At 51.2% G+C, this 27,703-nt stretch overlaps 10 protein-coding genes across 10 annotated transcripts; 5 read left to right on the forward strand and 5 right to left on the reverse strand.

The window, feature by feature from the left end:
* Nucleotides 1-93: 93 nt before the first annotated feature.
* AUEXF2481DRAFT_67841 (uncharacterized protein) lies at nucleotides 94-1,859 on the forward strand (the record flags this gene model as incomplete). The annotated part of the gene is made up of 3 exons (XM_013486173.1): nucleotides 94-232; nucleotides 284-1,627; nucleotides 1,681-1,859. 3 exons carry the CDS (start codon nucleotides 94-96, stop codon nucleotides 1,857-1,859), a joined length of 1,662 nt encoding a protein of 553 aa, XP_013341627.1.
* A 361-nt stretch (nucleotides 1,860-2,220) lies between these two features.
* Nucleotides 2,221-4,719, forward strand: AUEXF2481DRAFT_354750 (uncharacterized protein). The gene is made up of 5 exons (XM_013486231.1): nucleotides 2,221-2,618; nucleotides 2,674-3,271; nucleotides 3,320-3,684; nucleotides 3,733-4,062; nucleotides 4,115-4,719. Exons 1-5 carry the CDS (start codon nucleotides 2,380-2,382, stop codon nucleotides 4,560-4,562), a joined length of 1,980 nt encoding a protein of 659 aa, XP_013341685.1. The 5' UTR covers nucleotides 2,221-2,379; the 3' UTR covers nucleotides 4,563-4,719.
* Nucleotides 4,720-5,586: 867 nt separating this feature from the next.
* AUEXF2481DRAFT_31574 (uncharacterized protein) lies at nucleotides 5,587-6,721 on the reverse strand (the record flags this gene model as incomplete). The annotated part of the gene is made up of 3 exons (XM_013486090.1): nucleotides 5,587-6,495; nucleotides 6,550-6,642; nucleotides 6,692-6,721. The coding sequence occupies 3 exons, from the start codon at nucleotides 6,719-6,721 to the stop codon at nucleotides 5,587-5,589; spliced, it is 1,032 nt and encodes a 343-aa protein (XP_013341544.1).
* A 680-nt stretch (nucleotides 6,722-7,401) lies between these two features.
* AUEXF2481DRAFT_31575 (uncharacterized protein) lies at nucleotides 7,402-9,204 on the forward strand (the record flags this gene model as incomplete). The annotated part of the gene is made up of 4 exons (XM_013486091.1): nucleotides 7,402-7,463; nucleotides 7,523-7,965; nucleotides 8,019-8,761; nucleotides 8,833-9,204. The coding sequence occupies 4 exons, from the start codon at nucleotides 7,402-7,404 to the stop codon at nucleotides 9,202-9,204; spliced, it is 1,620 nt and encodes a 539-aa protein (XP_013341545.1).
* A 1,693-nt stretch (nucleotides 9,205-10,897) lies between these two features.
* AUEXF2481DRAFT_31576 (uncharacterized protein) lies at nucleotides 10,898-11,695 on the forward strand (the record flags this gene model as incomplete). Its single annotated transcript, XM_013486092.1, has 1 exon — nucleotides 10,898-11,695. The coding sequence occupies one exon, from the start codon at nucleotides 10,898-10,900 to the stop codon at nucleotides 11,693-11,695; it is 798 nt and encodes a 265-aa protein (XP_013341546.1).
* A 219-nt stretch (nucleotides 11,696-11,914) lies between these two features.
* On the reverse strand, nucleotides 11,915-15,076 carry AUEXF2481DRAFT_7074 (uncharacterized protein; the record flags this gene model as incomplete). Its single annotated transcript, XM_013486049.1, has 2 exons — nucleotides 11,915-12,640; nucleotides 12,692-15,076. The coding sequence occupies 2 exons, from the start codon at nucleotides 15,074-15,076 to the stop codon at nucleotides 11,915-11,917; spliced, it is 3,111 nt and encodes a 1,036-aa protein (XP_013341503.1).
* Nucleotides 15,077-15,413: 337 nt separating this feature from the next.
* On the forward strand, nucleotides 15,414-16,741 carry AUEXF2481DRAFT_67992 (uncharacterized protein; the record flags this gene model as incomplete). The annotated part of the gene is made up of 3 exons (XM_013486191.1): nucleotides 15,414-15,773; nucleotides 15,888-16,607; nucleotides 16,667-16,741. 3 exons carry the CDS (start codon nucleotides 15,414-15,416, stop codon nucleotides 16,739-16,741), a joined length of 1,155 nt encoding a protein of 384 aa, XP_013341645.1.
* Nucleotides 16,742-17,469: 728 nt separating this feature from the next.
* On the reverse strand, nucleotides 17,470-19,319 carry AUEXF2481DRAFT_67794 (uncharacterized protein; the record flags this gene model as incomplete). The annotated part of the gene is made up of 4 exons (XM_013486168.1): nucleotides 17,470-17,832; nucleotides 18,586-18,950; nucleotides 19,018-19,091; nucleotides 19,135-19,319. The coding sequence occupies 4 exons, from the start codon at nucleotides 19,317-19,319 to the stop codon at nucleotides 17,470-17,472; spliced, it is 987 nt and encodes a 328-aa protein (XP_013341622.1).
* A 1,511-nt stretch (nucleotides 19,320-20,830) lies between these two features.
* Nucleotides 20,831-24,021, reverse strand: AUEXF2481DRAFT_42358 (uncharacterized protein). Its single transcript, XM_013486137.1, has 5 exons — nucleotides 23,118-24,021; nucleotides 22,169-23,035; nucleotides 21,630-22,119; nucleotides 21,053-21,577; nucleotides 20,831-20,999 (listed from the first exon to the last, which is right to left on the reverse strand). The coding sequence occupies exons 1-5, from the start codon at nucleotides 23,744-23,746 to the stop codon at nucleotides 20,901-20,903; spliced, it is 2,610 nt and encodes an 869-aa protein (XP_013341591.1). The 5' UTR covers nucleotides 23,747-24,021; the 3' UTR covers nucleotides 20,831-20,900.
* Nucleotides 24,022-24,404: 383 nt separating this feature from the next.
* AUEXF2481DRAFT_99866 (uncharacterized protein) lies at nucleotides 24,405-27,442 on the reverse strand (the record flags this gene model as incomplete). Its single annotated transcript, XM_013486232.1, has 4 exons — nucleotides 27,006-27,442; nucleotides 25,440-26,955; nucleotides 24,610-25,387; nucleotides 24,405-24,550 (listed from the first exon to the last, which is right to left on the reverse strand). The coding sequence occupies exons 1-4, from the start codon at nucleotides 27,086-27,088 to the stop codon at nucleotides 24,405-24,407; spliced, it is 2,523 nt and encodes an 840-aa protein (XP_013341686.1). The 5' UTR covers nucleotides 27,089-27,442.
* Nucleotides 27,443-27,703: the final 261 nt, after the last annotated feature.

Below are 27,703 nucleotides of genomic sequence, written 5' to 3' on the forward strand. Positions count from 1 at the left end.
CATCAATGTGGATGCTTAACATATAACCCCAAGTCCCTCGGCTTCTTGGAGACGTAGACATTGCCCTAGTCATATCGTTAAATCATAACAAAGATGCCGTCAGTACATTTCTACCTTCTAGGACAGGATCCTACCACTGGGCATAACGTCGAAGTCGACTCGAGCGAAGTACCTGACTATGAATCGCTTCGTCTATTGGTCGCTGGACACTTCGTTATCTTGGAGCCAAGCGGTAAGAACCCTCTTGTACGTGGTATGTGAGACCCACCGCTGACTCGGACAGGCATCGACTTCTCAGTGGATAACACCACCTTGACAAATGTGTCTGAGGTCATCAACAGCCAGCAGCCAGTGGCAATCACAATTGACGGCAAGCAAGTCAGAGACGTTCCTGGTCCCAGAGGTTTCCCTTACATCGGCAACTACTACGAGATCTACCCAGATCATCTTGGTAATCACCAGCGACTCTTCGATACATACGGCCCTGTCTTCAAAACTTCAAACTTCGGAAGTGTTGTATACCAGACCAATGATCCTGTGATCGCCAACCACGTTTTCAACGAGAACGGTTTCTTCACGAAGCAAATTACACCGGAGCATCCGCTCTTCGGTATCATGGATCAGGAAGCAGGATTATTCCTTGCTGACACAGACACAGAAGCCTGGAGACTTACACACAAGTTCCTTCCACCAGCGTTTAGCCCCAAGGCCGTCCGACACTACTCTCCGACTATGCAACAAACAGTCGAGTCGACATATAAGGTCTTCGACGAGCTCGATGAGCAAGGAACTGCCTTCAACGTTTACCTATATATGTTGAAGCTTGGCTCACAAGCTGTTGGCAAACTCACTCTTGGCCTTGACTTCAACCACTTTTCTTCTGTCTATGCACCGCTTCATAAGATGGTCCGTGATATCGCGGAACTCCTGGAGCTGAATAAGAAGGTTTCAACCATGGGATCATGGTACTCATACTTGCCTTTCGGTGACCCAGCAAAGTTGAGACATATCAGAAACGAGCTCGAACAACAGATGGAAGCCGCCATTGCTGCAGTCACGCCCAATGGCGTCGAGGACCTGGAATTGCAGGACGCAGCGCTCAAGGCATCGTGTATTGCAGATTATGCAGTTCGTGCTGTTGATAACAAAGGCGAGAAGCTACCAAAACGTTACATGAGCCACTCCATCATGGTAGCCACAGCAGCTGGGTTCACCACAACGTCATCCCTGCTCTCGTGGCTCCTCTACGGATTGGTGACATATGAGGGTATGCAGGAGCGTCTTCTGCAAGAGCTCATTGACAACGATATCAACGACGACACAGCGCTAGATGCCGACATCATCGGCAAGCTCCCCTTCCTTGACAAATACGTCAAAGAGATGCAGCGAAAACACAACCCCTCATACCAGCCTGGTCGTACAGCCCAACACGATCTGGTTCTGCCAGGTGGCTACAAGATCCCCAAGGGTGGTATCGTCATCCCCGCACTTCACCACATCCACAACAATCCCAAGCTGTGGGACAACCCAGCCAAGTTCAATCCTGACCGTTGGGATACCGAGGAGGTCAAGAACCGTCACCGTTCTACATACATCCCGTTCGCACAGGGCCCTCGTGGTTGCATAGGTATGTATTCCAAAATTTAGACAGAACGCGCCCACTGCTAACTCTCCTCGTAGGCTTCAACTTCGCACTGTTGGAGGTCAAGATCTTCTTGCCGAAGCTGGTGTATCGTTACCACTGGTCGAAGGTCGACGAGGAGGCTGTCGAGTATGATCCTTTCTTCCAACTCATCAGACCTACGAACTTCATGGCTAGGGCGGAGAAGAGGGTCAAATGGCCTGCAAAGTCTACCTAGAGCTACACAACCCAAGAATTGATTTATCCAAGGGGTTCATTATTCACCAAACTAACGAAAGCAAAGTGTGAAACATTTACTACTGCGTGTTACGAAGCGGATCTTATGAGAGGAACGCTGTATAGGCTCATGGAATCGATCGATGTTGTTTACCTGCCGCACTATCTGCTTGACCAGGCGTGGACCCGTCAATTCGACGCGACCGTCAACGGGGCGCAACAAACAGTGTATTATCGTAATGCCAGAGTACTGAGTCCATCGAGAGCGTGGGTAACTGGTTGTCGAACGCATACCCTGAACGCGTCAATACAGTTCCGGTCACTCTGCCACTTGCGTATGCTCGAGATTTGCGTTTTCTGTTTGTCGAAAGTCTGTCGAGCGGCCGTGACTTTGTCTGAAGGTGGGGCAAAGCATCTGCCGATGCTTGGCATGGGGGAAGAACCTCGGTGATCAAGCAGCATATAAATCGAAGTTGCCTCTTACATTTATCAGCACTCGCTGCAACCTAACTCGATTCGTCATGGCGAGCCGGTCGATAGATGAGCACGGCCTCGACCCTGGGTATCAACAATCGAAGAAAAGAAAAATTTCGCGCGCGCCCACACTTTCCACAAGACATTCTTTCTCAAGAAAGCGAGCTTTAGTCGCTTGTCAACCATGTCGGGCCAAAAAGGCCAAATGTGACAACACACGCCCGAGTTGCTCCAGATGTCGGAACCAAGACTCCGAATGTGTTTATGAGGATTCTGAACCAAATCTGTCGTTAGTGAACGCAATCCACTACACCGCTGTGGTAATTTACTAAAACCATCAGGTTCGACCGTGGGACACTGGCCATCATTAATCGGCTCGACTACTTGATCGATCTCAACGAATCAAACAACTCCACTCGGCTACCGGTCCACGGAGGTACGAACAATGAATCCCAGCGTGGTGGAGGAGACCACACCACCATGGGAGTTCGGAGTGATGTGCAGCATCGGCAGGTCGAACTCAGTACAATTGACACAGATCTCGAGAATCTCGAATCTACCTATGTTGATTCAGGATACTCCCCATTGGTCACTGAGTTGTCGTTTTCTTCTTGTGAGGGCATCCTTAAATGGCCTGTGTTCGGAGATGGTCAAGATGTTACGAATATTGAAGCCTTATTCACCGATCCAGTGCTCAGCAACGATGGCGTTGATCATCTTCTGGAAAAACATGGCCAGTCTCGTTCAAATCAGACGGCCTCAAAGGATGTCGCGTACAACGATCGCGGATTCCCGGGAGATGATATCCTCGTATTGGTTGAGAGCTTCCTTGGCCATGTTCATACAAAGAATCCGATATTGAACCCTACTGAAATAAGAAAGATGGCTTGTGGTGTAGCTCAGCGGAAGCTTCAGTGGGATGGACCTACATGTCTTGTGGTAAGTGGTGTGTTGTCTTGTGCCAGGTCCTTATTGACGTGAACAAAGCTTTTGACATGTGCATTGGCTGTGATTTCGTCGCCGTTCGCTCGTATCTCGACCGTTGCCGATAATGGAAAATATGGTAACAGCTACGAAGACACACCAAAATACTCTCTTGCGGAATATTACTATGATGAAGCTCGAAAACGCATCGGCCTTCTGGGTAATGGATCCCTAGCTACTGAGTGCTACTTCCTGATTGGAGTTTATGAAATGTATTCACTTCGACCATTCCAAGCATCAGTATCATTTAATAGAGCGTGCGTCACATTCCAGATCTCTAACAGACGAAGTTTCAAATCGTCAGAAGAGTCAGCTCTGCTTGACTCTCATGCCTGTCGACAGTATTGGTCCTGTCTGAAATCAGAACAGTCAGTCAGCCATCTCGCCATAATGCTTCCAATGCTTACACTGACTAGCGAGATATCTGTGGAGCTCCAAGTTCCCTCCTCTGGTCTCACCTCCCAAAACTATACTCAATCATTTCCCTTACCTCCTGTGAGTCGCGACAACGACTCTTGTATGTCAGCATCGCCGACTGTCATGTTTTATACAAGCCCTGAGCCGTTCATGGAGCGTCTTCCTCAAGTTCAAGGTTCATGGTACTACTATTTGGCTGATATCGCAGCGCGTCGTATCCTGCAGCGCGTCGTGGATTCGTTCTATGCGGATCATATTGATCTGCAGCTCACCACGATTACTAGTATGATCAAAGCAGCAGAAGAGCTCTCTCGACAGATTGACCAATGGTAAGGTGTTTGGATCTGTGCCATGCTATTCATACTTCTAATTCTAGTCTAGGTATCAAAATCTTCCTGCTCCTATTGCATTCGACTACGATATGCCTGCTGAGGATGAATTGGCTTATCACCTTCAAGCGCGGACTTATGAACTTCAGGAACGGACTTATCGGCCTTTCCTGTTTTACGCGCTTCACTATGATCTTGACGAGGAAACAGGAAACAAAGTCAGGTCCCTTGTACAGAAGCACAGTGCAGTTTGTGTGAAGCTCATTCGACATTGGGATATTCGCCATCGACATCACGGTACTTGGTTAATGGTACGACAGAGTTTCAACTCGGCTCTGCTTCTTATAGCCGCACATAAAGCTGGCCTAAGCGGATTACCCCAAAAGCAGTTTGAGGAAACTGTCAGACTATCAGTCTCTACCATACGCTACTGGGAACGGGAGGCGGCGGACTTGAAAGCATCTAGACTGATCCTACAGGATGTCATGTCCCGCAATTGATCGGGGAGCAGGAAACAGGAGTCTGGGCGAAGAAGATTTCTAAAATGAAACTATGTGTATGGGGCTTGGACGATCGTCTCCAGTCCTAAGACGTCCCTCGTGCAATCTGAGATCTGTAAGAGCTTACAGCGAGTACAGCCTCGTCTCCACCGCTCTTCGTACGCATGACCTGGGGGCTTCCTGAGCTATCGCCGTTTCACTACCACTAGGTCGAACCATCGTTCTTCCATCGTATCTGGTGGATAACATGTATCGGCCTACGAATCAGAGGCCTTGAATATGCTACCGCTGAAGTCTTACGATCCACCATCTGATGGGCCATCGAGTCTGGGCCCCCCTTTCTCAAGGCAATGTGGAGTGCTTAGCAAACTTCAAGAACATACCTCTCGGGCTAGCGGAGATGAGCCTAGCAAGTCAGCGGCATAATGTCTCTCCTCGATGTCGTCAAGATTCCATATCACACGCATGCAGGAATACGTGTCACGAGCCAGCTCACAAATAAGCCGAATCTGGTTACTAGGAATCATCTGGGCGCAGGCAACCTGGTTCCTGCTTGAAGGATTTGCTCCGGATGAGCTGGAAGCGGCGAGGACCGAGTAGCAAGAGCTTCACAGAAATGGACCCACGTACATCATTCGCGCGGCTCGGAAGGATGGAAAGTGCGAAGTCTCTGGCTGCAGGTGCTCTTGCCAATTTCGATCTCAAGCTCAGCCCCAGTGAAGCTATGCACCCCTGATGTGGGTCGATTACATTGTCACGTACAAAACGGAACATTGATGCTGCGGCGCACAGCAACACGGCTTCTTGGAGTCAGAGACATAGAATATACACTGCCAAGTTGTAAGTCTGCTGCGACACCTGCCGGCTAGCAGAGTCTTGGGACTAATGGTATATGGCTGGGCCCAATCGTGCCATGGCACAATGAGACGAAAAGCACAGAATACTCGGGAATTGCATAATTGCTAACCGATCCATGTCGTTCGTCTAGCTACGTGACAGGTCTAAAAAGCGACTGGGATGTCCCCTAGGTGCCCTGAGATGGTCCTGCGATCAACAGTTTGATCACCTTACCCTCCTTGACTTCGTAGAAAGCCTTCTCTGCCTCTTCAAATGCAACCGTCTTGGTAATGAGTCGTTTGACATCGACCGCACCTGTTGCAACCATTCCTAGGGCAGTGTCATAGTCTTTCGGTCCATACCTGAACGATCCTCGTACTGTAAGCTCCTTGGTACAAGCCTCGACCATAGGGAAAGGCACATCGGCATGAGGCATTCCTCCCTGGACGAAGGAACCTCCCATACGCAGTACGTGAATCGCCGTTCGAATGGAGGAGGCAGCCCCACTTGCATCAATAGCCACATCAGCACCTTCACCAAGACCATTGTCTTCGATCAGTCTTGCTGCGCTCTCTTCTGCCGTACCACCAGAGTACTCGAAAGTTGCGGACGCAGCGAACTCTCTAGCAAACGCAAGTCTTTCTTTCTGGATGTCAACTGCAATGACCTTCCAAGGGCCATACGCCCGAGCCACAGCGCAACACAGAAGTCCAATGGGCCCAGCTCCGAAGATGACAACACTGTCTCCGTGCCGAACCTTCGCTTGCCTGACCATGTGTACGGCGACAGAGAGAGGTTCAAGCATAGCGCCTTCTTGCAGACTGACGTGCTCTGGAAGTTTGTAACAAAGATCTTCTGGCAACGCATAGAAGCGGGCTAGCGTGCCGTCGTAGGGAGGAGTAGCAGCAAAAGCCATCTCTTTGCAGAGATTGTATGTACCGCGTTTGCAAGCTGAGCAGCGTCTGCACGATACTCCTGGTTCCATGGCCACGCGGTCGCCTTTCTTCAGAGAAGTGACCTTCTTGCCTATCTCAATGACAGTGCCGGAGGCTTCATGGCCCAGTACCATGGGCTCTTTGACAACAAAGGGTCCTATCTATCCTCTAGTCCAGTAGTGGATCTCTGAGCCGCAAATGCCGGTGTAATCGACCTCTAGAAGGACATCATGAGGGCTCTGCAGGACCGGCTTGGGACGATCCTCGAAGGCAAGGTCGTTAATGCTTCTTAGAACAAAAGATGGATTCTGGCTCTCGATCAGTCACGTTCACAGTCTGAACAGTACGACCACGTACGTTGTTTCCGTCTAATGATTCCGGGATCATTGTGTCTTGATGCTTCGATGTTTGAGATGCTCGAACAGAAATCCCTCGCGATGAAGCTTTTATCAATGGCCAGCCAGCGGAGAATCGACCAATGTACATGGCTTACATTGCGAGCATAGGAAGTTTAAAAAGGCAAACACCGAAGTTCTTCATATCGTCGGTACACGTTGTGGGTACCAGTGAGTTCTGCCGTTACAAGCCCACCACACGAGTGACCATGGAAGCGTGAGTGGCACTTGCATTTGTCAATGGCACTGACTGGCTGATGATACACTTTGAGCAGTGCATATAGGGCCTATGAAGTGCACACCGGACTACCCCGACCAATCAGGAGCATTGGAAGATTTAGATGAGTCAACATAGGCTGACGGATGATCAAGCGTCTACTTAAGCATGGGCTCGGAATGGCAGTCGGAGCGAGGAATCCATGCCCGGCTTCCCGCGACCAATGAGCTTCGACGAATAGGCGCATCCGCACATAAACCCAATACCCCGCAAGTACCCCCATATCTTCGCCCCAGATACCATCCTTAGAACGAAGGGCAGGAAGCATATAAAGGTTCTCCATATTCCTGACCCCAGGAACATCTGCCCCATATCGGTTTGACCTTGATCAATAGATCACCCCATCGTGCAACCTCAAAGTCTTATCATCAATTCTCTTTTGCATTTATCTCGCTATGGACAAAATCCACAAGTTGAACATAGTTCATCGCTATGAGAAGCGTAGCTTGCTCATTGCGTAAGTCTTCTTCCCAAACCACACCCAAGTCATTTGAAAAACTCATGCATAACTCACAGGATCAACTGCGTCGCCGGCCTCTCCATTCTGTTCTTTGGTTACGACCAAGGAATGATGGGTGGTGTCAACACTGCCTACGACTACTACACTCGCATGGGCTTTGGTCATATGGGACCTGACGGCGAGCCCGTTGTCAACAACTCTCTTCTCCAAGGTGGCATTGTGTCCGTCTACTATCTTGGTACCCTCATTGGTTGTCTGGTCGGAGGATCCCTCGGTGACAGATACGGTCGCATCAAGTCCATCTGTATCGGTGCTCTGGTTGCTATTGTTGGTGCTGCATTACAGACTTCTGCCATGAACCACTCTTGGATGATCTGCGCACGACTCATCAACGGTTGGGGCACTGGAATCCTCAATTCGATTGTGCCAGTCTGGTCTACGGAAAGCGCTGAGCACAAGTCTCGAGGTCAATTCGTGGCCATTGAGTTTACATTGAACAGTGAGTATGCTACCGATGGCTTGAGCACCACGTTTCTGACAAGTTGAATCTAGTCTTTGGTGTTGTCATTGCCTACTGGCTCGAATATGGATGCTCCTTCTATGGTGATGGTACCTCCTCCTTTATCTGGCGCTTCCCTATCGCCTTCCAGATCCCGATGTTGATCATACTCGCCATTGTCGTTTTATTCTGTCCAGAATCACCTCGTTGGCTTGCCAAAGTGGGCAGAGAAGATGAGGCCCGCTATGTCCTCACACGCCTTCGCGGAGACAACCACGAAGCGGAAGCTGAGTTCCAGGACATCATCGCTTCATGCGAACTCGAGCGCGCCAACTACCGCAAACAAAACTACTTCACCATGCTGTTCGGAATTGGCTCTGGCGAGATGCACACTGGTCGACGTGTACAACTGGTAGTATGGCTACAAATCATGCAAGAATGGATCGGTATCGCTGGTGTTACCATCTATGCGCCTACGATCTTCGGTATTGCTGGTATGGGACCAGAGAAGCGTCAATGGATCTCTGGTCTCAACAACATCTTCTACATGTTCTCAACCCTGATCTGTGTCTTTACTCTTGATAAGATTGGGCGTCGTTGGACTTGTTACTGGGGCTCTGTTGGTCAGGGTATCGCTATGGCTTTAGCTGGCGCATTCTCTTATCTTGGCCAAGAGGCTACAAGAAATGGCGACCCCTCCAAAGCTTCATCCTATGGCAACGCCGCAGTAGCCATGATCTACATCTTCACCTTCGTCTTTGGTGCCACTTGGTTGACAGTTCCCTGGCTATACCCGGTAAGTCGATGCTTGAAGCCAGCAGTTTGAACACCAACTCTCGTATGGCACATACTAACGAAGCTCATTAGGCCGAAATCTTCCCTCTCGAGGTCCGCGCTAAAGGAAACGCCTGGGGTGTCGTGGGCTGGTCTATTGGCAATGGCTGGCTTACTCTTCTCTGCCCTGTCATGTTTGCGCAGCTCGGAGAAAAGACGCTGTACATCTTTGCAGCTTGCAATGCCATCACCATACCTATGGTCTGGGCACTCTACCCAGAGACCTCAGGTCGTACCCTCGAAGAGATTGATCTGTTGTTTGCCTCCGACAGTATCTGGAACTGGGAGGCTGAGAAGAACTTCGCTCTCCTCAAAGAGGAGTCTGGCTTGGGTCAAGATGCTTCTGTCGAGCGTAAAGGTAGCCTCGTTCATGAGGTCCGTCAACACATGGAGGACAAGGCTTGATCATGCGCCTATAACATTGGGCAAGGATGTCATTGGAGACTCTGAGCACAATGTTGTTTTACAGTGTAGTTTATGACTACCGGCATTGTTGCAGTCGCAAACATTGTATGAGAATTTGTTTTCCAGAATAAGCAGTACACTGTCTACTTTGACAGTTATTCCACATCGAGATCACGTAAGTGGATTCGAGTCATGAACACTCGAATATTCCGGATGAGCGTGGACTTCTGAACATGCGACAAATCACCCTCGCGAAGCTTCGAAGTCAGGATCAAAGCTCTCGTGGACATAGTCATGATTTACGCACTATATGAATGAGCATCTTGCGAGAGCCTGACCCAACTGGACAAATTAAGAAGTGTTGCCTGTTTTTGGTTGCACGCTGGGTCTAAGCCTCACGTATGTGTTGTATTATCAAAGTTGCGGTGGCTCATGTATTCAAGTTGACGTGAGGCTATGTGTGCTTGGCTCAATTTATGTCTCGATTGGTCGTGCTACAGGACGCCTAGAACATGTTTTACCAATGGCGTAGATGCGAAACAGTTCATATGAGAAAGCAGGCTGATGGCTCTTTCAAGAGCGGTGCGGAGGTCAGGAGGGCAGCGAATAATCCTTCAGACCGTACTGCGCCACATGGATCAGCAGGCAGCCTGGTAAAGTTGGTGTTCTAAATCCATCAGAAATCCTGCATGCACCACGATGAGCAGAACGATCAGCGCGAAGGAATGCAGTTGTCTTGGCCCAGCGCCTAAGGCCAACCAGGCTGGTTATTCCCGCCCTGGATCCTATCACACGTATAAATACTCAATTCGCACACGACAGAATAGGCTGGTCTGCGAAGCTCACTCAAAATCTCCAACGGGCTATTGACAATTTCAATCACTGCAAACAACAAGCACGACCTGAAAGACATCGATTCGAACACCTATCTCATTCAACTACCCTCCTACCAGGACAATGTCGAAGACAGAAGCCCCACCACCATACCCGCCTGCAGCACATACCGCACAAACCGCACCTATCGTTGAACGCGTAACACCCTTGGGCTCACTATCCAGCTCGCCAGCTCGCGTCGACTGCCCAGTCTGCAAAGCCCCAACAACAACAAGAACATCCCAAGAAGTCGGAGAAAGAGCATACATCTGGGGTGCGGTCCTCTGTGTCTTGACAGGATGTCTGTGCTGGATCCCCTGCGTCATGAGCGACTGTAAAGATACACATCACAAATGCGGCAATTGCGGTCGTCCGCTAGCCACGGTCGCGAGTGGCGGCGGCGTGAAATTGACGCCGGAGGCTTCAAGTGTGCCGTCGCAGTATGAGAGGAGGAACGAAACTATGACGGCTACGAGGGAGCCCCAGGCAGAGCATGTTCATTGAACTGATCGCAAATTCGCAATGGAGAGGGCTTTACTTTAGCTGCGATTCTCGAAACGATGTGGAAGGAGGGTTCGCTTATTGTACTAAGTCGCACGGACCGAGCCGCCATCTAGCGTTTGGGAAGGCGTGGGGGTCGTCGACGTTGTTTAGGTCGCTCCGTGTTATATTCTTGAAGCATCTTTTTTGACAGAACCAAATCACACTACACTATACCAAATACTGGTTCCTCTTCTCGTATCACGCAAAGTCCTAACGCTGCACGGGATATCCCATTTCCTCCCTTCGTCAATCAAACACTTCCTCGTCATAAAAGAGTATGACAGATGCTTGGTTCGAATATGCCGTCTCGCCAGATGGCGTCACAGAAGATGGCTGTCGCCCTGCAGAAGCACAAGCACTGAAAGCGTACCTTCGCGATGAAATAACCATAGATAAAGCAACGGACCAGATCACCCAGCCAACCGAAGAGTGTGACGATCCCCGGAAGGACCTTCCGAATCTATGGGGCTTGCTCCAAGATGCTCTCATCGAACTTCCAGACACACAAGAGAAGATCGTTGCACTTGTTCGTGCCATAAGAAAGCGACCAGATCGTGGCTCTGTAGAAAGCACATCAACCAAGTTTTGGTTCAATTTGCCATCATTTGCCAATCAATGGTACGACAGAAACTGGTGGTACTATCAGAATCGTTGGCGTGATCACTCATCCAAATACCGATCGCCAGTTAAGATCTTGGAGATAACAAACATTGCACGTACAGAAGCGCTAGTAGCCGTCACCGATATCAATATACTAGGCGAGCATCTCCGGTTCGAAGGCCACTCCCGAATCTGCGATGCCCTCGAGGATGGCAAGGCTGTACTCGACGTTGAGATACTTGCTGTACGTGAGTGGCTAGTACATGAAGTGTCTACTCTGCTCGACATGTGTCGGACACCACAAAAACATTGTCTTCTGCGTTCGAATCGGGGTTTCAAAGAGGAGATTGAGAAGGGAGAGATGTATGTCTCAGCGAAACACCAGCGTGATCTATGGAAGGGAGAGGGTGGAACAAGCATGGAGAGATGGGCTTTCATGACGGTCTTCTACGATTATATTATTTTCAGAATCTGACAGTGCATGTATGATGAGCGCCTACCATGAGATCATAAACACAAAGACCGCGGAGCAAGTGCACAAGAACCCAAGCCGTGGGCGATGGACAGATGACACAGTGAGGATGGAAAGCCAAGGTTATGACTATGGCAAATAGGATTTTCAGTACCACTAGCTCGGGTGTAGGTCATCGAATTGCCAAAGATATTCCAATAAAGTGCTGGCTCTCATCATACACTAACCCACCACTGATCCATTCGCTGTAGTCCCACCACTTCTGGAACTACCAGGACGTTCGCTTCTGACCCTCCTCTCTCGTCTGAAACATCCGAATTGTCCTTTGGTGCCTTCTCTCAGCCTCTTGAGAATCGCCCTCATTTCCGGCAACTCTGCTTGTAATCTTGTCCTCGCATCAGCATCCGTACGCTCGTCGAGGACCAGATATATCCTTGATTGGGTATCTGATGCCTTTTCCGTTGTGTAATTAGAGAGAGTTTGGGCAAGTAGCTCCACGTCGAGGGTTGCTTGCATGAGAGCTGTGAGGGAGTAGGTGCGACGTTCGGAGAAAGCGGCTAAAAGAGAATCACTGGCGGACTCTAAAAAGTGTGACAAGAGGGGTGAGGTCAATGTGCTTGCTGTGGTAGACACTTCGGTGTGGACTAGGACCAAAGCAAGCAGTACGTCATAAACATATGGTCGAGCGTTTGTGGGTCGAGAAGATGATTTCGGCAGCCAGTCGGGCGAGGTGATACCAGCGGTGATAATCTCGCGGAGTTGTAATGTGGTAGGTTTGACGTAGCCCTGGAAAAGTCGGTCGTCGATTTGCTTTAGGACGTCGCGGATTTGTTTTGACTCGTCGGTGAATTTAATCGAGAAAGAAGATTCGAATTGCGAAATCAGTTGAGGCACGATTTCACGACGCAGGTGATTCAAGTTGCTGAGCGTGAGCAGTAGTCGAACATTCTGTGTTGGGATTAGATAGCTGATAGTCACCAGACTTTCTTTGTGACCTACCTTGTCCGTCGTTCGTGTCGTGACAACATTGCCATCCATATTCGAGCCTCCTTGCGCCACTGGTACTGTAAGACCATCCGGATCATCAACTCCGGTTCCCTCAAGCTTCTTGTTCTTCTCTGCATTTTCCACAGCGCCACTAAGCGTCTTGTATATGCTGGTGATGAATTGATGCCTGACCATCTGGAGGAGCTTAGTAGGCGGTGGTCCCACAACATCTTCATATCCTGGTCGTGACATCGCTTCGGAGATGTACAGGATCTTTTGCATATCGCCCAAGATGGTTTCCTCAAAAGCACTGAACCGGAACGGCATGTTAGTCAGATCACGACGATCAGTGTGCCGCGTCCAGTCCTCGAGGTATTTTGTTTTGTCGGAGTCTACATTCCAAGCAGCACACACAGCCTGGATACAGCGTTCGCGTACGCTACTGACCATGGTTTTGAGCTGCTCTGCCATACGATAATTATCACTAACGAGGGAGAGACTAGCAACCTCACCTGCCGAAGTCCCGACAAGGAGTAGAATATTACTGAGATAGTGAACACCACTCAGAGAGTTGGCGTATGGCGCCCAGAAGGCAAACTTCTCCCAAGATTCGCCTCTTTTTGGTGAAGGTTCAGGTATGTTGTTGACATCGAAAGAGAACATACGCTGATCGCTAGCCAGATTGGCCGAAGGAGTGGTTGGGGTTTCAGGGATAGGCGAGAACAAGGATGAGATGTCTTCGACCGGCGAGTCGACAAAGAACGAAAACACGTTTTCACGCATGCTGTTGAACAAATCAGTAGCAGATTGACGGAGACGGTTGATTTCGTCTTCTCTCAAATCGAGATGTTGACGACCGCCCTCGGAGGCAAAGACTCCACTAGGTAAGTTCCTCTGGGCTTTGTGAGATATAAAGGATTCTGCAGTCTCCCAGAACTCGACAATCTCGCCCAATAGACCTCCCTGGGCGGATAACAGGCTGTTGAGTGCACTTTGAATCTTCTCCCAGAAGTCGATGATTTTGGTAGCGTCCATAGCGTTGGATGTGATGGTTGAGTTTCGATCTTGTACGAAATTGGCCACAGCAGATTGAAGATGCAGTTTTGATGTCTGGAGACTTGGCGGTTCGGCCGATGCCAAACGACGTCTGGAGACTTCGATCTCGATGCGCATGCGTTCAAAGGAACGAGTCAATTTCTCCTTGAGGTTGTTGTAGCGACTGAAGAGCCAGAATGTGATTGGATTGTCGTCCACGTCAATCTGCAGGAGTGTACCGATCAATGTCATGGTTGTGTCGGGCTGACTAGCAGTAGACGGTGTCGGTCGACGGGTTCTAGCGGCAGAAAGTTGTTTACGAGACTCGCGTTTGAAGGCTCCGATTTGAGATTGAGCATCTGACCAGACTTTCGCAGCGACCAGAATCTGATGAACATCAGAGTCGGACAAGTCTTGTTTCGTTTCTGCTTTTTGAGATGCATCGTTTGCCAGCTTTTTCGCACGGTTGTATTCGGACACAAGAGAATCGTAGTCTTTCTTACGTATGGCGTCTTGAAGAGCCTGGCCAATACCAAAGACGTGGCGATTCTGCTCAACATATGTCAAGACAGACTTCAGATCCTCTTCCTTCTCGCGACCTCCAAGTGCAGGACCCCAGACTTCTTCGGCCTTCGCACCAAGCTCGATCAGAGGAGCTTTTATTCCAAGGACACCATATTCGCTCTCTTTTGTGAGAGCATTCTTTTTCTTATCGGGCAACTTGCTGATGACATTCGGGGCGAGAGCTCCGCTAGGTGTGCGGAAATGTGATATGGCTCCTCGACTCGTATGTCTAGAGTGCCTTCTCTGGTGACCAGGGGAAACGGGCATAGACTGTTGGCCCTGAGTGCGCATCTCGGTGTATACGTTGTCGATGGTAGCCTTGGCCTTGACAAAGCGTTCGAAGTTGGACTCGACCAGAAGCTTGAGCGAGGCGGATTTCTGCTCGATAGAGCGAGACAGGAAGTCGAGACCGTTCAGCAATGAGTCCGTCGAGGCGGAATGGTGAACTTGTGACAGAAACAGATTTGGCGAAAAGGTGGTCGAAGAAAGCATGAAGCGATTGCGCAAGCGGAGGTTCTCCTCGACAGGAAGTCCACGACGTCGCAACTCGTGTACGACACTTGGGACGATGCCTAGCGGGTCAGGCTCGTCTTTTTGAACACTGCTGTCGGCCCTCTTTCCTCGGGCAGAAAGCGAACGGTCCAGGGCAGCGAATTTGGACTCTCTGTGGTTTGTGTTTGTCGCGTCGTTGTCGACATCACTGTCGTAATCGTCCTCGTCCCGGTCCGGCCATTCTGAAGGATATAAAGAGTCGAGCTTATAGTGGTTCAGCAACTCTCGCTCGACTTCGGCAGCCATTGATTGTGTATGCGACAAGGATATAGTAGAGTGTTCATCCGAGAGGTCGTGGTGTAGTGGTGTAGCTTCACTAGTGTCTACACGTCTAATGGAGCGACAACAACGCGGGGCTTATCAGATCAATCTGGCGACTCGAGGAGATTAGATGGATTGTGCACAGAGTTGTGCAAACTTTAGGGAGCGGCCGGCTTGGACGAGGAAAACATCGGGGTCGTGTTGGCTCTTCCCGCCTTTCGACTGCTTGCCAGCACTTCTCTCTACCACGCACTCGCCCACCCTACCGGCACTCTCCCCTCCTCCGTCGTCGTCTCCCACTCTCTCAAGCACAACCCTCGACATGCTCGGATCTCGATCATTGGCCAGCCCCGCGCGCCAGTGCCTGCGCCAGGCCAGACAGCAGCAGTTCACCAGACTTTCCTTCGCTCGCGGATACGCTGCTGTTTCTGACAACAGAGTCGCACACTTCAAGGGCACCAAGGGCAACGACGGCAACTACACCGTCTCCCTGATCGAGGGTGACGGCATCGGCCCCGAGATCTCCCAGTCGGTCAAGGACATTTTCTCGGCCGCCAACGTCCCCATCAAGTGGGAGCCCGTCGATGTCACCCCCCGCCTGAAGGACGGCAAGACCGTCATCCCCGACGAGACCATCGAGTCCATCTCGCGCAACTACGTCGCCCTGAAGGGTCCTCTTGCCGTACGTCCACCACACAAGCCTCTCTCTCCCGCCAACTGCGAGCCCATCTCCATCTCTGCGACAGCCCCACTCCATAATCTCTGCATGTCCCCCAAACTAACTCTCCCCACCTAGACCCCTGTTGGCAAGGGTCACGTCTCGCTCAACCTGACTCTCCGTCGTACCTTCAACCTCTTCGCCAACGTCCGTCCTTGCAAGTCCATCCAGGGCTACAAGACTCCCTACGACGGTGTCGACACCGTTCTCATCCGTGAGAACACCGAGGGAGAATACTCTGGCATCGAGCACATTGTTGTCGACGGTGTTGTCCAGTCCATCAAGCTCATCACCCGCCAGGCTTCCGAGCGCGTCCTCCGCTTCGCCTTCCAGTACGCCCAAGAGGTTGGCAAGAACAAGGTCCGCGCCGTTCACAAGGCCACCATCATGAAGATGTCCGACGGTCTCTTCCTCAACACCGCCCGCGAGCTGTCCAAGGAGTTCCCCGACGTCGAGTTTGACGCCGAGCTTCTCGACAACACCTGTCTCAAGGTCGTTACTGACCCCACTCCTTACAACGACAAGGTTCTGGTTATGCCCAACCTGTACGGTGACATTCTCTCCGACATGTGCGCCGGTCTGATCGGCGGTCTTGGTCTTACCCCCTCGGGTAACATTGGTGACGAGTGCTCCATCTTCGAGGCCGTCCATGGTTCCGCTCCCGACATTGCTGGCAAGGGCCTTGCCAACCCCACCGCTCTCCTCCTTTCTTCCATCATGATGCTGCAACACATGGGTCTCCACACCGAGGCCAACAGAATCCAGAAGGCCATCTTTGATGTTCTTGCCGAGGGCAAGGTGCGTTTCCTTCCCCCTCTTCTTTCTATTCAGAGCACATCACTAACCTCCGTCCACAGACCATCACCGGTGACCTTGGCGGTTCGGCCAAGACCCACGAGTACGCCGCCGCCGTTATCGCGAAGCTCGCTTAGAATACCACTTCATCACTGGAGGGAAACGAATGGCACGAGTGGTGGTGAGAGACTGAGGTTGACTGAGAGACACTGACGAAAAATTACACAATGCCAGGCTTCTTCTTCCTCTTTCTTGTTGCCATCTACCATATTGTCGGGCCCATTCTTCTGCTTGTTTATCGTTGTAACAATACATCCCTGGCCATTCTTCCTAAATACCATTTCTCTTTCGCATGCTCTAATCCTGAGATCCGACATCCTTTACTGTGGTGTTTTAGCATGTGACTTCTTTTTGTGCAAATTGTTCAATTCTGTCGTCTTGGTAAAGTGGAGGAGGTCGGGTCCAACGGGAGGTTTCGGCTATCAATTTCGCGGGCTTATCCAGGCACTTCCCCGTCGCGGCCCGAAGGCACGGCAATTATCACAACTTTACGGTACTGCATCACATGGAATATGGTTCTAAGCATATCGCAGATGAATCAAGTCTCGATTTCAATAGGGTCTTTCTGCTACTTTGAGCAATGTGTTTGCACCTCTCTAGCTGGGAAATACCACATCCCAGCGAGTAAAATAGCACGTGTCGATCGTATCCCATCCTCGATCCTTTAGGAGCAGAATCGAGATAGAATGCCCTTATACGCCAGAGCCGAAATGCATAGAAGCAACGTGGAAATGCACAATTTTCTTGTGGGCGTCATCCTGCACCCGTGGCCTGAGAACCCCCTTTGTTGCTTTGTGAATAGAGACTAATCGTGATGCATGTAGAGTTGGCTGATACTCTCGCCGTGGTGATTGCGACGGATGGCTTCGGCGAGAAGAGTGCTGACGTCCAAGATGACCAGCTTGCGGATACCTTCGCGCTTCTCCTTGGGGATGGGGAAGGCGTTTGTGACAACAATGGCATCAATTTCTTCACACTCGTCCATTTCACGGAGACAGTCACCGCCGAAGAGACCGTGAGTGGCCATGCAGACGACCTTTGTGGCACCACCTCTCTTGACGACCGTCTCGGCTGCGGCGATCCATGAGCCGGCCTTGTCGATGATGTCGTCGACGATGAAGACGGGACGGTCACGCACGTTGCCGACGAGGGTGATTGTGGTTTCGAGCTCAGGGTCCTGGAGAGCTTCCTCTTCTTCGTCGTCGGAGGCTGTGGCGTCGCCGGTACCGCCGAGGCCGAAGTCAGGACGGCGGGACGAGGCGTTGGACATGAATGAAGCGACCATATGATCGGGTACTTCTTCATCGTCGGAGCCAGCACTTCTCATGGGGTAGAGACCAGGGGTTGAGCTAGACATGGCTGACATGACGGGCGAAGGAAAATCATCGTCGACAAGATGACCATGAATCAAGCGACCGGTGATCACGTTACGAGCACGTTCGTCGGTGTATTCGTCGCCGTCGTCTTCGTCGTCGTTGTCGACAATGGTCTCAGCCGGAGATTCCACAGGGCCGAGGCCAAGAGCAGTGGCCGTACGGTGCATCTTAGGCGCACCATCGAGGTCAAAGCTAGGGCGAGTGGGCCTGTGACTTGTGTCGACTGGCTCCTCGTTTTGTAGACCGTCGGAAGAGTCGGGGCGTGTGAATTGGGCCAGGGGGCTGGGAAGAGCAGGAGCACCCAACAGTCTGCTGGTGTATGAAGTTGAGGAGCGTTGTTTTGCGGGGCGACGGTGGAAGTGGTCAGGACGGAGTTCAGAACTTGCGTAATCAGAGGGCTTGCTGTTTCCAGGCTGAGGAGCAAAGTCGTGCTCGATGGTGTGGTCGGGATGCGTGGTGTCTTGATCAGCGTTGATTTCTTCGGACGCAGCAGATTGGACCTCGATCGGGGGCATATTCTCGCCGGTGGCCGATTCGTAGACGACCGAGTTGTACATGCTCTGACCCATGTTTGGACGTCTCGTGTCGGTGGTGACGATACCGAAGCTCAACTTCAAGGCATCGGCCAGTGATGTTACTCGCTTGGTACCGCCAGGGTTCTTGCTAACAACAACACCCTCCTTCCAGTTCTCAACAGTGCTGCGGATCCAGCGAGCGAGGAGAGGCTCGGCTACCAGATTGTCGACTGGACACTTGAAGAAGCCCTGCATCTGGCTGGCGTGAAGGTCGATGGTGACAACGTGATTGACGCCGGCAACGTGCATCAAGTTGGCGATCATGCGAGCAGTGATGGCTCCGCGGTGGCTCTTCTTCTTGGACTGGCGCGAGTAGGGGAAGTAGGGCATGACGGCTGCAAAGCTTCGTCAGTCCTGCGCACAAGTCTCGTAGCTGCCATCGTCGCTCTCTCGCTCTCTTACCTGTTACGCTCTTGGCCGAGCCTCCCTTACAGGCGGCAATCATGATGAGGAGTTCCATGACATCGTCGTTGGTCCTGAAAGGTCAGCCGAGTCGCGGGCAGTCATCGAGCGGCATACTTGTGAGATCCACTCTGGACGATGAAGACGGCCTGGTCGCGCACTGAGGTCTTGATCTCCACGCTCGTCTCTCCGTTGGCGAACTTTCTAAGCTCCACCTTGTCGGGTTTCCTGCCGAGCTTCTCACAGATGAAGTCGGTCAGCTCTGGATGGCTGAGGCCACCAAAGATACACGTGCGACGCATGTTGAATGTGGTGGACGGGGGTGTTGTGCTTGTGGTTCAGCTTCAGGGTGCCGAGTATCGCAGGTATTCACCTTCCTTCTGGAAAGTGGCCGGGTGTGATTGATCGCGTCGAGGCGAGTTCTATTTCACTGCTCTATTCACATGATGAGGTAGTGAGCTCGATCTTTTTCCTCCGTCAGACTTATTTGCTTGCTTGCTCCGTTATCGCGGCCCGTGCCATAACCCTTGGCGGAACTGGCATCGCAAGTCAAACACTGGACGATTACGACTCATCAAGCTCCTCACTGGCTTCTTGCGTAGGACTGAATCATCATTCGAAAGCTTCAGGAGCTATCATGTTACTGTGCAGACTGGATTATCATGCCGCTTAATCTATTGCAGCCTTGTGGTCTGACTGCGGCGCCGGGACAACACATCTGACCTCTCCGTCTGATCAGAAATCTAGCACCCGTCTGATTGGTCAAATCCTGCTGCCCATCATTCGATCTAGTCACCTCGTTCTAGACAAAGACATCAGACGTGACTCTGCTCCTGTAGAGAACATCTCCATATGTACCGACACCTTAGCAATGACTTTTTGCTGCAAAAGTGACAGTCGGGTGAGGTGCATGAAGTAGCGGTCAGCCTCCACGTCCTCTAACCACAAGTCGTTTTCATCACATCGCAAGCGAGTATATATATTGCGTGGGGTGGTCGCAGTGAGGCTGCAGCTCTTGAACCTGCTGACCATCTCTTTACCAACTTCATCTCTCTTGATCCCTGACCCTTTCCCTTCGCATATCAACAGCAACTCCTATCCGATTCTCCACGGATCCACCACCTAAGCATCCAAGCAATCAAGCAACAATGTCACACTCAGCCTGTCCCAAGTGCGGAGCAGCCATCTCGGGCGGAAAGTCTTGCGGCTCCTGCGGCGCTGTATGTGTCTACTGACAGACGACTTCACTACTTCGAAATCATCTGACAGATGAATTTAGACCTGCCCTCAGTAATGCACCTTCCACTTCCATGAGCAGCTTCAACCTACTGTTTGTCACTTCGCTCTACCAGCTTATGACGACGGCGACGAGGACGACTTGATGAACACTTGATCTTCTATTGCTTTTTGCAACTATTGGGGCCGACCATGGTCAGTGACGTTTGTTCCGGGAGAATGGGAAGCGAAGGCTTACTGACAAGATGCTCAATTTGGAATGACATCTTGCTTGAATCTCGCAGACACTCAGATAGCCATCTGGCATAAGTCAATGGAAGCCCTTTCAAATCTGCTCGTTTGGTCAGAGTATCTCGTTCATTCACAGATCATCGTGATTAGACAGAGCGCACACGCTTTAGGACAGGGCGATGCCACTTCTGCCAGACGTATCAGTAGACCAGGGACCACGACCAGATTCTTATAAATCAGATCTGCATCGATACATACAAAAGAAGAAGCAAAAGAGTATCGTATCATGCGACGTAATTAAACCTATCAATAATACATAACGTGAATCCGTTGTCGAAGAGGTCATCCCATGATGACCACCCACCACTTCCGAAACACCATTACCATTCCGCGCCCGTACACCACTGAACCGCCGCTTAGGTGTAAATACTCTCGGTGTAGTAGTTGACTGCCAGTCCCTTTTCTGCCATTTCTGCGTCCTCAAGGAAGTGCAAAGGCATCCATACAAGATGTCCCTATCGAGAATCAGTACTTGGTGGGTAAATTGGTAGGAAATATCACTGCTCACCTTGATCTTGTCCAGGTTGCTTCTAACGTCATCCGCCGGTTGATACTTGTTGTACAAGTGGCCTTGCTTCTGATCGTTTCTAGGCAAGAAGTTCTCGTAATCATCAAAGGTGCGAATGTTGTCATCGGGATCCGCGTGGAACAGATGACGGAAGACCTCCGTGTTGGTAGTGGCCTGCTCAGTCCACGTCTTCCAAACATCATCAGACAAGGGGTCAGTGACGAACTTGTCGTACTCGTCTCCCTCGTACCAGGAGTTGGGACAAACGTCTGGGGGTTGGGCGTTGGGGTCCTCGCTAGCGTCAAGAGGTTGAGCTGGCAACAAACCCAAGTGTTCGCGCCAGAGCATACGACGGAGCGTCGCGGCGTGGTGGCCGGCTTGATACTCACGACCATCCATCATCGAGGGCAGCGCGTTGGTGTCCTCCATGATGATAGTGAGTTCTGAGTCGTGGTATCCTAGTTGAGAACGATCGTTGATGTTACTGCTTCCGCAGATGGCGATTCTGTCGTCGACAATGCATACCTGAGGCGCAATTAGCACGACTCTCACACACATGGGAGCAAAGCCAATTTACCTTTCCGTGGATGTAAAGCTCCTCTTGCACCCAATTCTCCTTCTCCTGTTCAAAATCGTTATCGGCCCAAGGCTCTTCGCTGACTTTCTTCTCGTTCAGCATGGCGTTCTTGGCCACACTGTCTTCACTGACAACCTGGTCCTTATTCAGTCCGGCTGCCGCTCTACGGGCCTCGAACTTCTTCTTGCGGCTTGAGTAGTGCTCCTTCTCGTCGTCTTCGGACTCGCCCTCGTCTGAGGATGATGACTCGGCACCACCGTGCACCCCAGAAGACATGATTTCTTCGGCTTGAGCACGCTGCACTTCCTGGTAAGTGACACCCGACTCTTCTTCCATCTTCTTCATTGCTGGTGTCTTGTTGAGTCGATCGTATGAACGAAGGTTGAACACGAATACATGGTTCTCAGGCTCCACACCCTGCTTTCTGATCTGACCAAAGATGGAATGCTCTCCACGGTTGATTGACTTGTATTGATAGTCCATGATTGCTCTGCGTAGATGTTAGTATGGCCAAGTGAAGTTTCCAGGCTTGGACTTACCTAGTTCCAGCGGCAGCACTATCTCTCAGGTCACCAGCGAATCCAGGAATAGCCGGAATAACAATGATGACTCTGAATTTGCGGCCCTCCTTACCTGCTCTGACACAAGCATCGACAATAGCCTTACCAATCTGATTGTGGATGGGTGCTTGCTCTTCGCCAGTAGAAGTGATGAAGAACTGGTTCTCGATGTAGACGAGGTGCTGGGCGTTTCTGATGATTTCACAGTATGCGTTCTGGATACTGTGCTCGGTCAGGATACCGCTTGACCAATCAGCACTACTGCGCACGAGCTGCGCATGGACGCTGCCCTGAACATTATCAGGGCTGGGTCTGCCAGTTTTTGCGCCCATGGGTGAGATGGGGTGGTGAATGTACTCTCCAACAGGATGCTTAGGCCTTTGGACTGCAATCAGATCCTCATCTTCGCCCTCACGTCCCTCGAGAGTGAGCCAGTCGAAACGCTCGTCACGCTTGTACTTGTCACGCTTGACAAAGTTCCAGCGTAGTTGGAAATGCTCAGCGATATCGTAGACACAAGGACCGATCACACCCATGGCCACATCGTGCCACGGCATGCGTCCGTAGTCGGCTTTGCTCAGTTCATTGCTCTTCCAGTCCTTGACGTCTTGGAAGTCCATGATACGGTTGTTGTTGAAGTCCTGTCCGGGGAACACCTCGTTCTCAACACCAGCAGGATGAGCATCAGCCAAAGGGTGCTGCATCGTATCCCAACGACCGAAGCAGAGGTCCAGACCTCCGATAAAAGCGAGATCAAAGTCAATGACGATAAACTTCTCGTGATGGGCCCAGTAGAAGGTCATGTCTCCGGCGTTCTCGAAGATGTTGTGATCCGGATGACGCATGCTTTGTGATGTTAGCCGTCCATACTCAAAAGTTCTTGCGCTTGAGCTACGCTGAGCAGATGCACGGGCTAACTGAAACTTACAGATGAATGTTGCCGTGACCAGGGGTGCCTTCTGGGCATAGAGCACGGAGAGCGCGCTTGGTATGGGCGGAGTTACAAGTAAGGGCCTGGTTAACCTCCTTGTAGACAATGATGTAGATCTGAACACCTCGCTCAGCTGCACGCTTCAGGACGTGATCCAAACGCCAATCTTGCGTGGTGAAGGGAGGTCTGCGCAGGAAGAGTTCGGGCGACAGCCACCAATCCTCGATGTAGATGGTTTCCTTTGCTCTTTCAAGTGCGACCGAGACGGCGTGGAAGTAATCGCGGCCATCGATATACCATTTGATCTTGTTTCCATCTCTCTCTGGTGCGAAACTTTCGAAGCGATGTCCTTCGGCAATCCTGGTTCTCTTTTCGTCTGTCGCCTTTTCGTGCTCTTCGTCGTGACGATGGTTTGGGTTGACGAGGTTTTGCCATTTTCCGATCTTGTGTTTTACGTGGACAGCCTTGACCTTGAGATCGTAGAGGGATGACTCCTTCATCTTCTGCCTTAGCTCAGAGAAAGGATGCTTGATGTGCTCGGCGGCGCCCTTGTGCTGAGCATCTTCGGAGTCACGAGTCTGCTCTGCGGCCGAGTCGACATGCGACGTCTTTCCAATCAGTCCCATGTTGGTGCCTGTTTCAGCGATGGTGCGGCGTGTAGGAAACGCGCAAACGAGCGTAGACTACTGGTTGCGCGATAGGGTCCTATCGATGACCTCAATCGACAAAGATCGAGTTGCGGTTGGACAAGGGAGTTGCAGATATGCAGGTGGGGAGGAGGGGAAGAGGGTCGAAGGAAATAAAGACCGGCTCGCTTCGGCGTGATAACGTCTGACCAGAGGATCAGACGAAAGCTGCAGCTCTTTCTCAAAAACCTGCTCCGAAAGCTGCTCCTCGGTTGCCCGAGCCTTGGTGTGGTGTTTCGACCTCCGTAACAGTAACCGTATGTAGCCCCGCGCTGTGCGTCATCCCGCAGCCATCCTGCAACGCCGGACCAAGATCAGATCTGGATGTTGGTCTGTGGCTTGAGGTACCGCCCAATTATTGAATCTATCAAGGCGTCCCGACACCAGATCATGGTTGCAGTCTTGTGCAAGGAACAAATATTCGTTTCTCGAAGACCGCTCGAATTACTGCTATGCTCGTGTAGGAAAAATCATCTAGACACAAAAACACTCTCCTTCTTCCTCCTTGTATGCATAAAATCCGTCCAAATGTACAATATGAAAATTGGTCAAATCACGACAATCGAACGCCGTGCCCAGGTAGCAACATCTTGTCCGATCAGAGGCCGGCGGCAAGCATCAAGCCATATCCAACAGTGATTATCACGGCGTAAGCCATTATCGAAGCAGGCACTCCTCGGGTGATGAAATGCTTGACTTGGAGATAGCGTCTGCCAGTGTTGGGCTCTTCCATCATGATCGCAGCTGGAGTAACACGCATTAGTATTTGCTTTCAGAGTTCATTTGGCAAGTCTCAAACTTACTCATGTTTGGGAAACCAGAAGTAGGAAGGCCCATAGCAGCCGAGGCCATGAGCACACTGCCCATGACAAGAAGATTAGGGTGAGGATCGCTCATGCCCTCGCCAACCTGTTGGACCAAAGGCAACACGATCAGGGCGGCGACTGTATGTGAGATGAAGGTGGCCACAACACCGATCAGGGCAGCAAAGACAACCAATACACTGTAAAGCCCCAATCCCTCAACACGAGAGGTGATGGATTCTGCAATCGTGTGTAAGAGTCCAGATGAGTTGACAGCTTTTCCAAGTGCGAGACCACCAGCAGCCAGAATGATGATGGTCCAGAGGAAGTTGTTAAAGTCCTCCTTGTTGAGAATACCCAGACCGAAGAACACAACCATGGGAAGGATGGCAATGACGCCCATGTCGCCAAACATGAACTCAAGCTGATGACTGAAGCACCAGAGTATGATTGTAAGGATGGTGATAAAGCTGATGAACCATTGAGTAGGGGTAAACTTATCCTTCATAGGACGGATTGGCACAATGGTCGTGTTACGCCCGGGACGAAAGGTGACCAGAAGCAAGCCCCAAATCATGAGAATTGAGATGATGCAAACGGGAAGCGCGATGAAGAACCAGACTCCCCAACCGGGCGCTGGTGTCATGTTTTGCAAAGCGATCAAGTTCTGGGGCGAAGCAATGGGAGAGGCAGCGCCTCCCATGTTTGATGACAGAGCGATACCTAAAAGCAAGGCTTTGGACATGTCCGAGTCGGCAGGCAAGTTACGCAGGATAGGCTGTCATGGAGTCAGTGTCTCGTAGTCGATGATCGATGCTTCAATTACATACCTGGATGATCGAGAAGCAAAGCACGGGAGCAGCAACATTGCTGATCCACATACTTGCAAACATGGCCACGAACATGCTGGTGATCAGTACATTGCGAGGCTTCGTGCCAGCCTTACTAAGCACGAAAGTAGCCATCATTTTCGCGATGTTGTGCTTGCTCAAAGCGGCAGCAATAGTGAAGCCTCCGAGCAAGAGCATAATCACTGGTGACCACATGGCGCCGAATATGTAAGTAGCTGCAGCCTTAGACTCGAGGCGACGATGGGGCTCGGCTTCTGATCTGACGACTCGCAAGACCACGACGAGGAAAGGAACGAGAAGCGAGGTGACGAACAGCGGAATGGCCTCAGTCGCCCAGAGTAAACTGACAAGGACGACAAGCGCCAGACAATTCTGCTCGACAGGAGACTCCATGATAGGGGCAAACAACAACACGAAGAAGACAGCCACTACAGCCACCAGAGTGTAGAAAGTGCTTGACAGCAGGAAACGAGGGCATCTGTACTTACCAAGAGGTGTAACAACCTCCTTGGTGCCCGCCAGCTCCTCGTCACCCTGCAAGCGTGTCTTACCTCGATCTTCGATACCTCCCAACATTGTCTGACCGATACCCATGTTGGCGGCTTGGGCCTTTCGCTCGATGCCAATCATTTCACGCCAGACGGTGTTACGTTCCCAGACAACGTGTTCACGCAGGTGAAGACGTAGCTCGCGTCGAGCCAGATCGACGTCGCCCTTGGTCACAAGATCTGCATATGCGGTCTCGATCTTCTCGATGTTGATGTTCAGGCGATCAGTGGTCTCTGGCTCGAAGGGGTAGGCAGTGTCGACTTTGGCCTTGAGATAAGCACTCTTAAGCTTGCGGTCCAAAGTTTTGTCGTACTTCTTCAGCACCTTTGCAAAGCCAGTCTTGTTGAGTTGAATGAAGGAGCGCAACTCGCACAAGGTGACATAGAGACTGATAGTGCGCTTCTTGAGGGTCACACCCTCGTTATACAGCACATCGAGGGCTTGGTCGTCGAAGTCGTGGGAGCTGCTCGGACGCCTTCGCGAGGAGGAGTCCATGTTAGAGCTTACCGACATGTCGTATGGGTTTCCATCGCGAGAGTTTGACTTGGTCAGGCCGGTGCGTTCGTCGTCGCTGTCTGCTTCTTCTTGGTGGCCGCTCAGAGTACTAGCGCGACGACGGCGACCGATGCTGAAGCCTTTGAACATGCTGGCCTTCCTCGCTTTTGCCAGAGTCCCGTTCCGTGCAGCGGGCCCTGCATCATGCTCTCCATCCTGCTCTTGTGTCTCTTCCTCAAAGTCTTGCTCGTCCTTGAGCAGCGACTCGACTTCGCCATAGATTTCCAACTCTTTCAATTGGTAGAATGAACAAATCTTCTCGAGATCATGGTCCAAGGCGCGCGAAAAGACCTTGTCAGGGTCCTCAGAATCGCCGGCTAGAAGTGGTGAGGCCTCGACATCTTCGGAAATGGCATTCGCTTGGTGAAGCCTCTTCTCGAGCGTGTATATCCTAGCATACGTCAGTAGGCAGGCAACAACGGCTCGGGTGACGCGACGGACAATTTCTTGAGATTGCTGTACGAGATGTAGTTGTTACTCCACTCGGGCACAGCATTGAACTGGATGCTGTGCGAGAACTTCATGTCGAGAATACGCGCGAGCTTCTCGAGTCGCGCGACCGAATATTCGTTGTGCGATGGTGATGTCGACGGAAGTGGCACAGCGGGCGCGGGAAGAAGAAGGCCGAGCTCGATGTCGGTATCGTGAAATCGTCCACCCTCCAGGATGCTGGCCGGACCGTTCTTCTTATTGAATTTGGTATCCTCTCACGTGAACATGGACGTCTACAAGTGTGGATAAGATCAATGTATCCGCATGTAGACGAAGACGGTCTAACAACAGTCTGAGGAGACAGCGTGCTACATCGATTGGTTCCAAGACTCTCCCAGCTTGGCACCTTGACGACTCGCAGGAGCGAAAGAACCACTTTCATCTGTAACCCTCATCCTCCAACACCGCTTTGGCATTCTTGAATGTCATTTGACCTTGTTGTGTGGCCCTGCGCCTGCGTACAGATCCACTTTGCTCGACTCATCAGGTGCTCTGTGGATGCAAGGTGCGCTCACGCAGACGCCTGGGTGTGATCACTGTGTAATTACACCGTGTCATGCTTTCTGTCTTGCAATTCTGTCTCGTACGATGGCAAGAGACTATTCGAAGCTGAAGAACTCGAGGATTTTCATCTTTCCGTGCGACAA

This window comes from Aureobasidium subglaciale (assembly GCF_000721755.1).
Source record: "Aureobasidium subglaciale EXF-2481 unplaced genomic scaffold scaffold_18, whole genome shotgun sequence".
NCBI lineage: Eukaryota > Fungi > Ascomycota > Dothideomycetes > Dothideales > Saccotheciaceae > Aureobasidium > Aureobasidium subglaciale.

What these genes read in the sequence shown, in the direction of transcription:
- AUEXF2481DRAFT_354750 (XM_013486231.1), top strand. Translation starts at nt 2,380, where the DNA reads ATGGCGAGCCGGTCGATAGATGAGCACGGCCTCGACCCTGGGTATCAA. An exon ending in ATGGACCTACATGTCTTGTG is followed by an intron (nt 3,272 to 3,319) that starts GTAAGTGGTGTG and finishes ACGTGAACAAAG; the next exon opens with CTTTTGACATGTGCATTGGC. An exon ending in TCCTGTCTGAAATCAGAACA is followed by an intron (nt 3,685 to 3,732) that starts GTCAGTCAGCCA and finishes TACACTGACTAG; the next exon opens with CGAGATATCTGTGGAGCTCC.
- AUEXF2481DRAFT_42358 (XM_013486137.1), bottom strand. Translation starts at nt 23,746, where the DNA reads ATGGGACTGATTGGAAAGACGTCGCATGTCGACTCGGCCGCAGAGCAG. An exon ending in AGCTTTACATCCACGGAAAG is followed by an intron (nt 21,578 to 21,629) that starts GTAAATTGGCTT and finishes ATTGCGCCTCAG; the next exon opens with GTATGCATTGTCGACGACAG. An exon ending in GCAACCTGGACAAGATCAAG is followed by an intron (nt 21,000 to 21,052) that starts GTGAGCAGTGAT and finishes GATTCTCGATAG; the next exon opens with GGACATCTTGTATGGATGCC.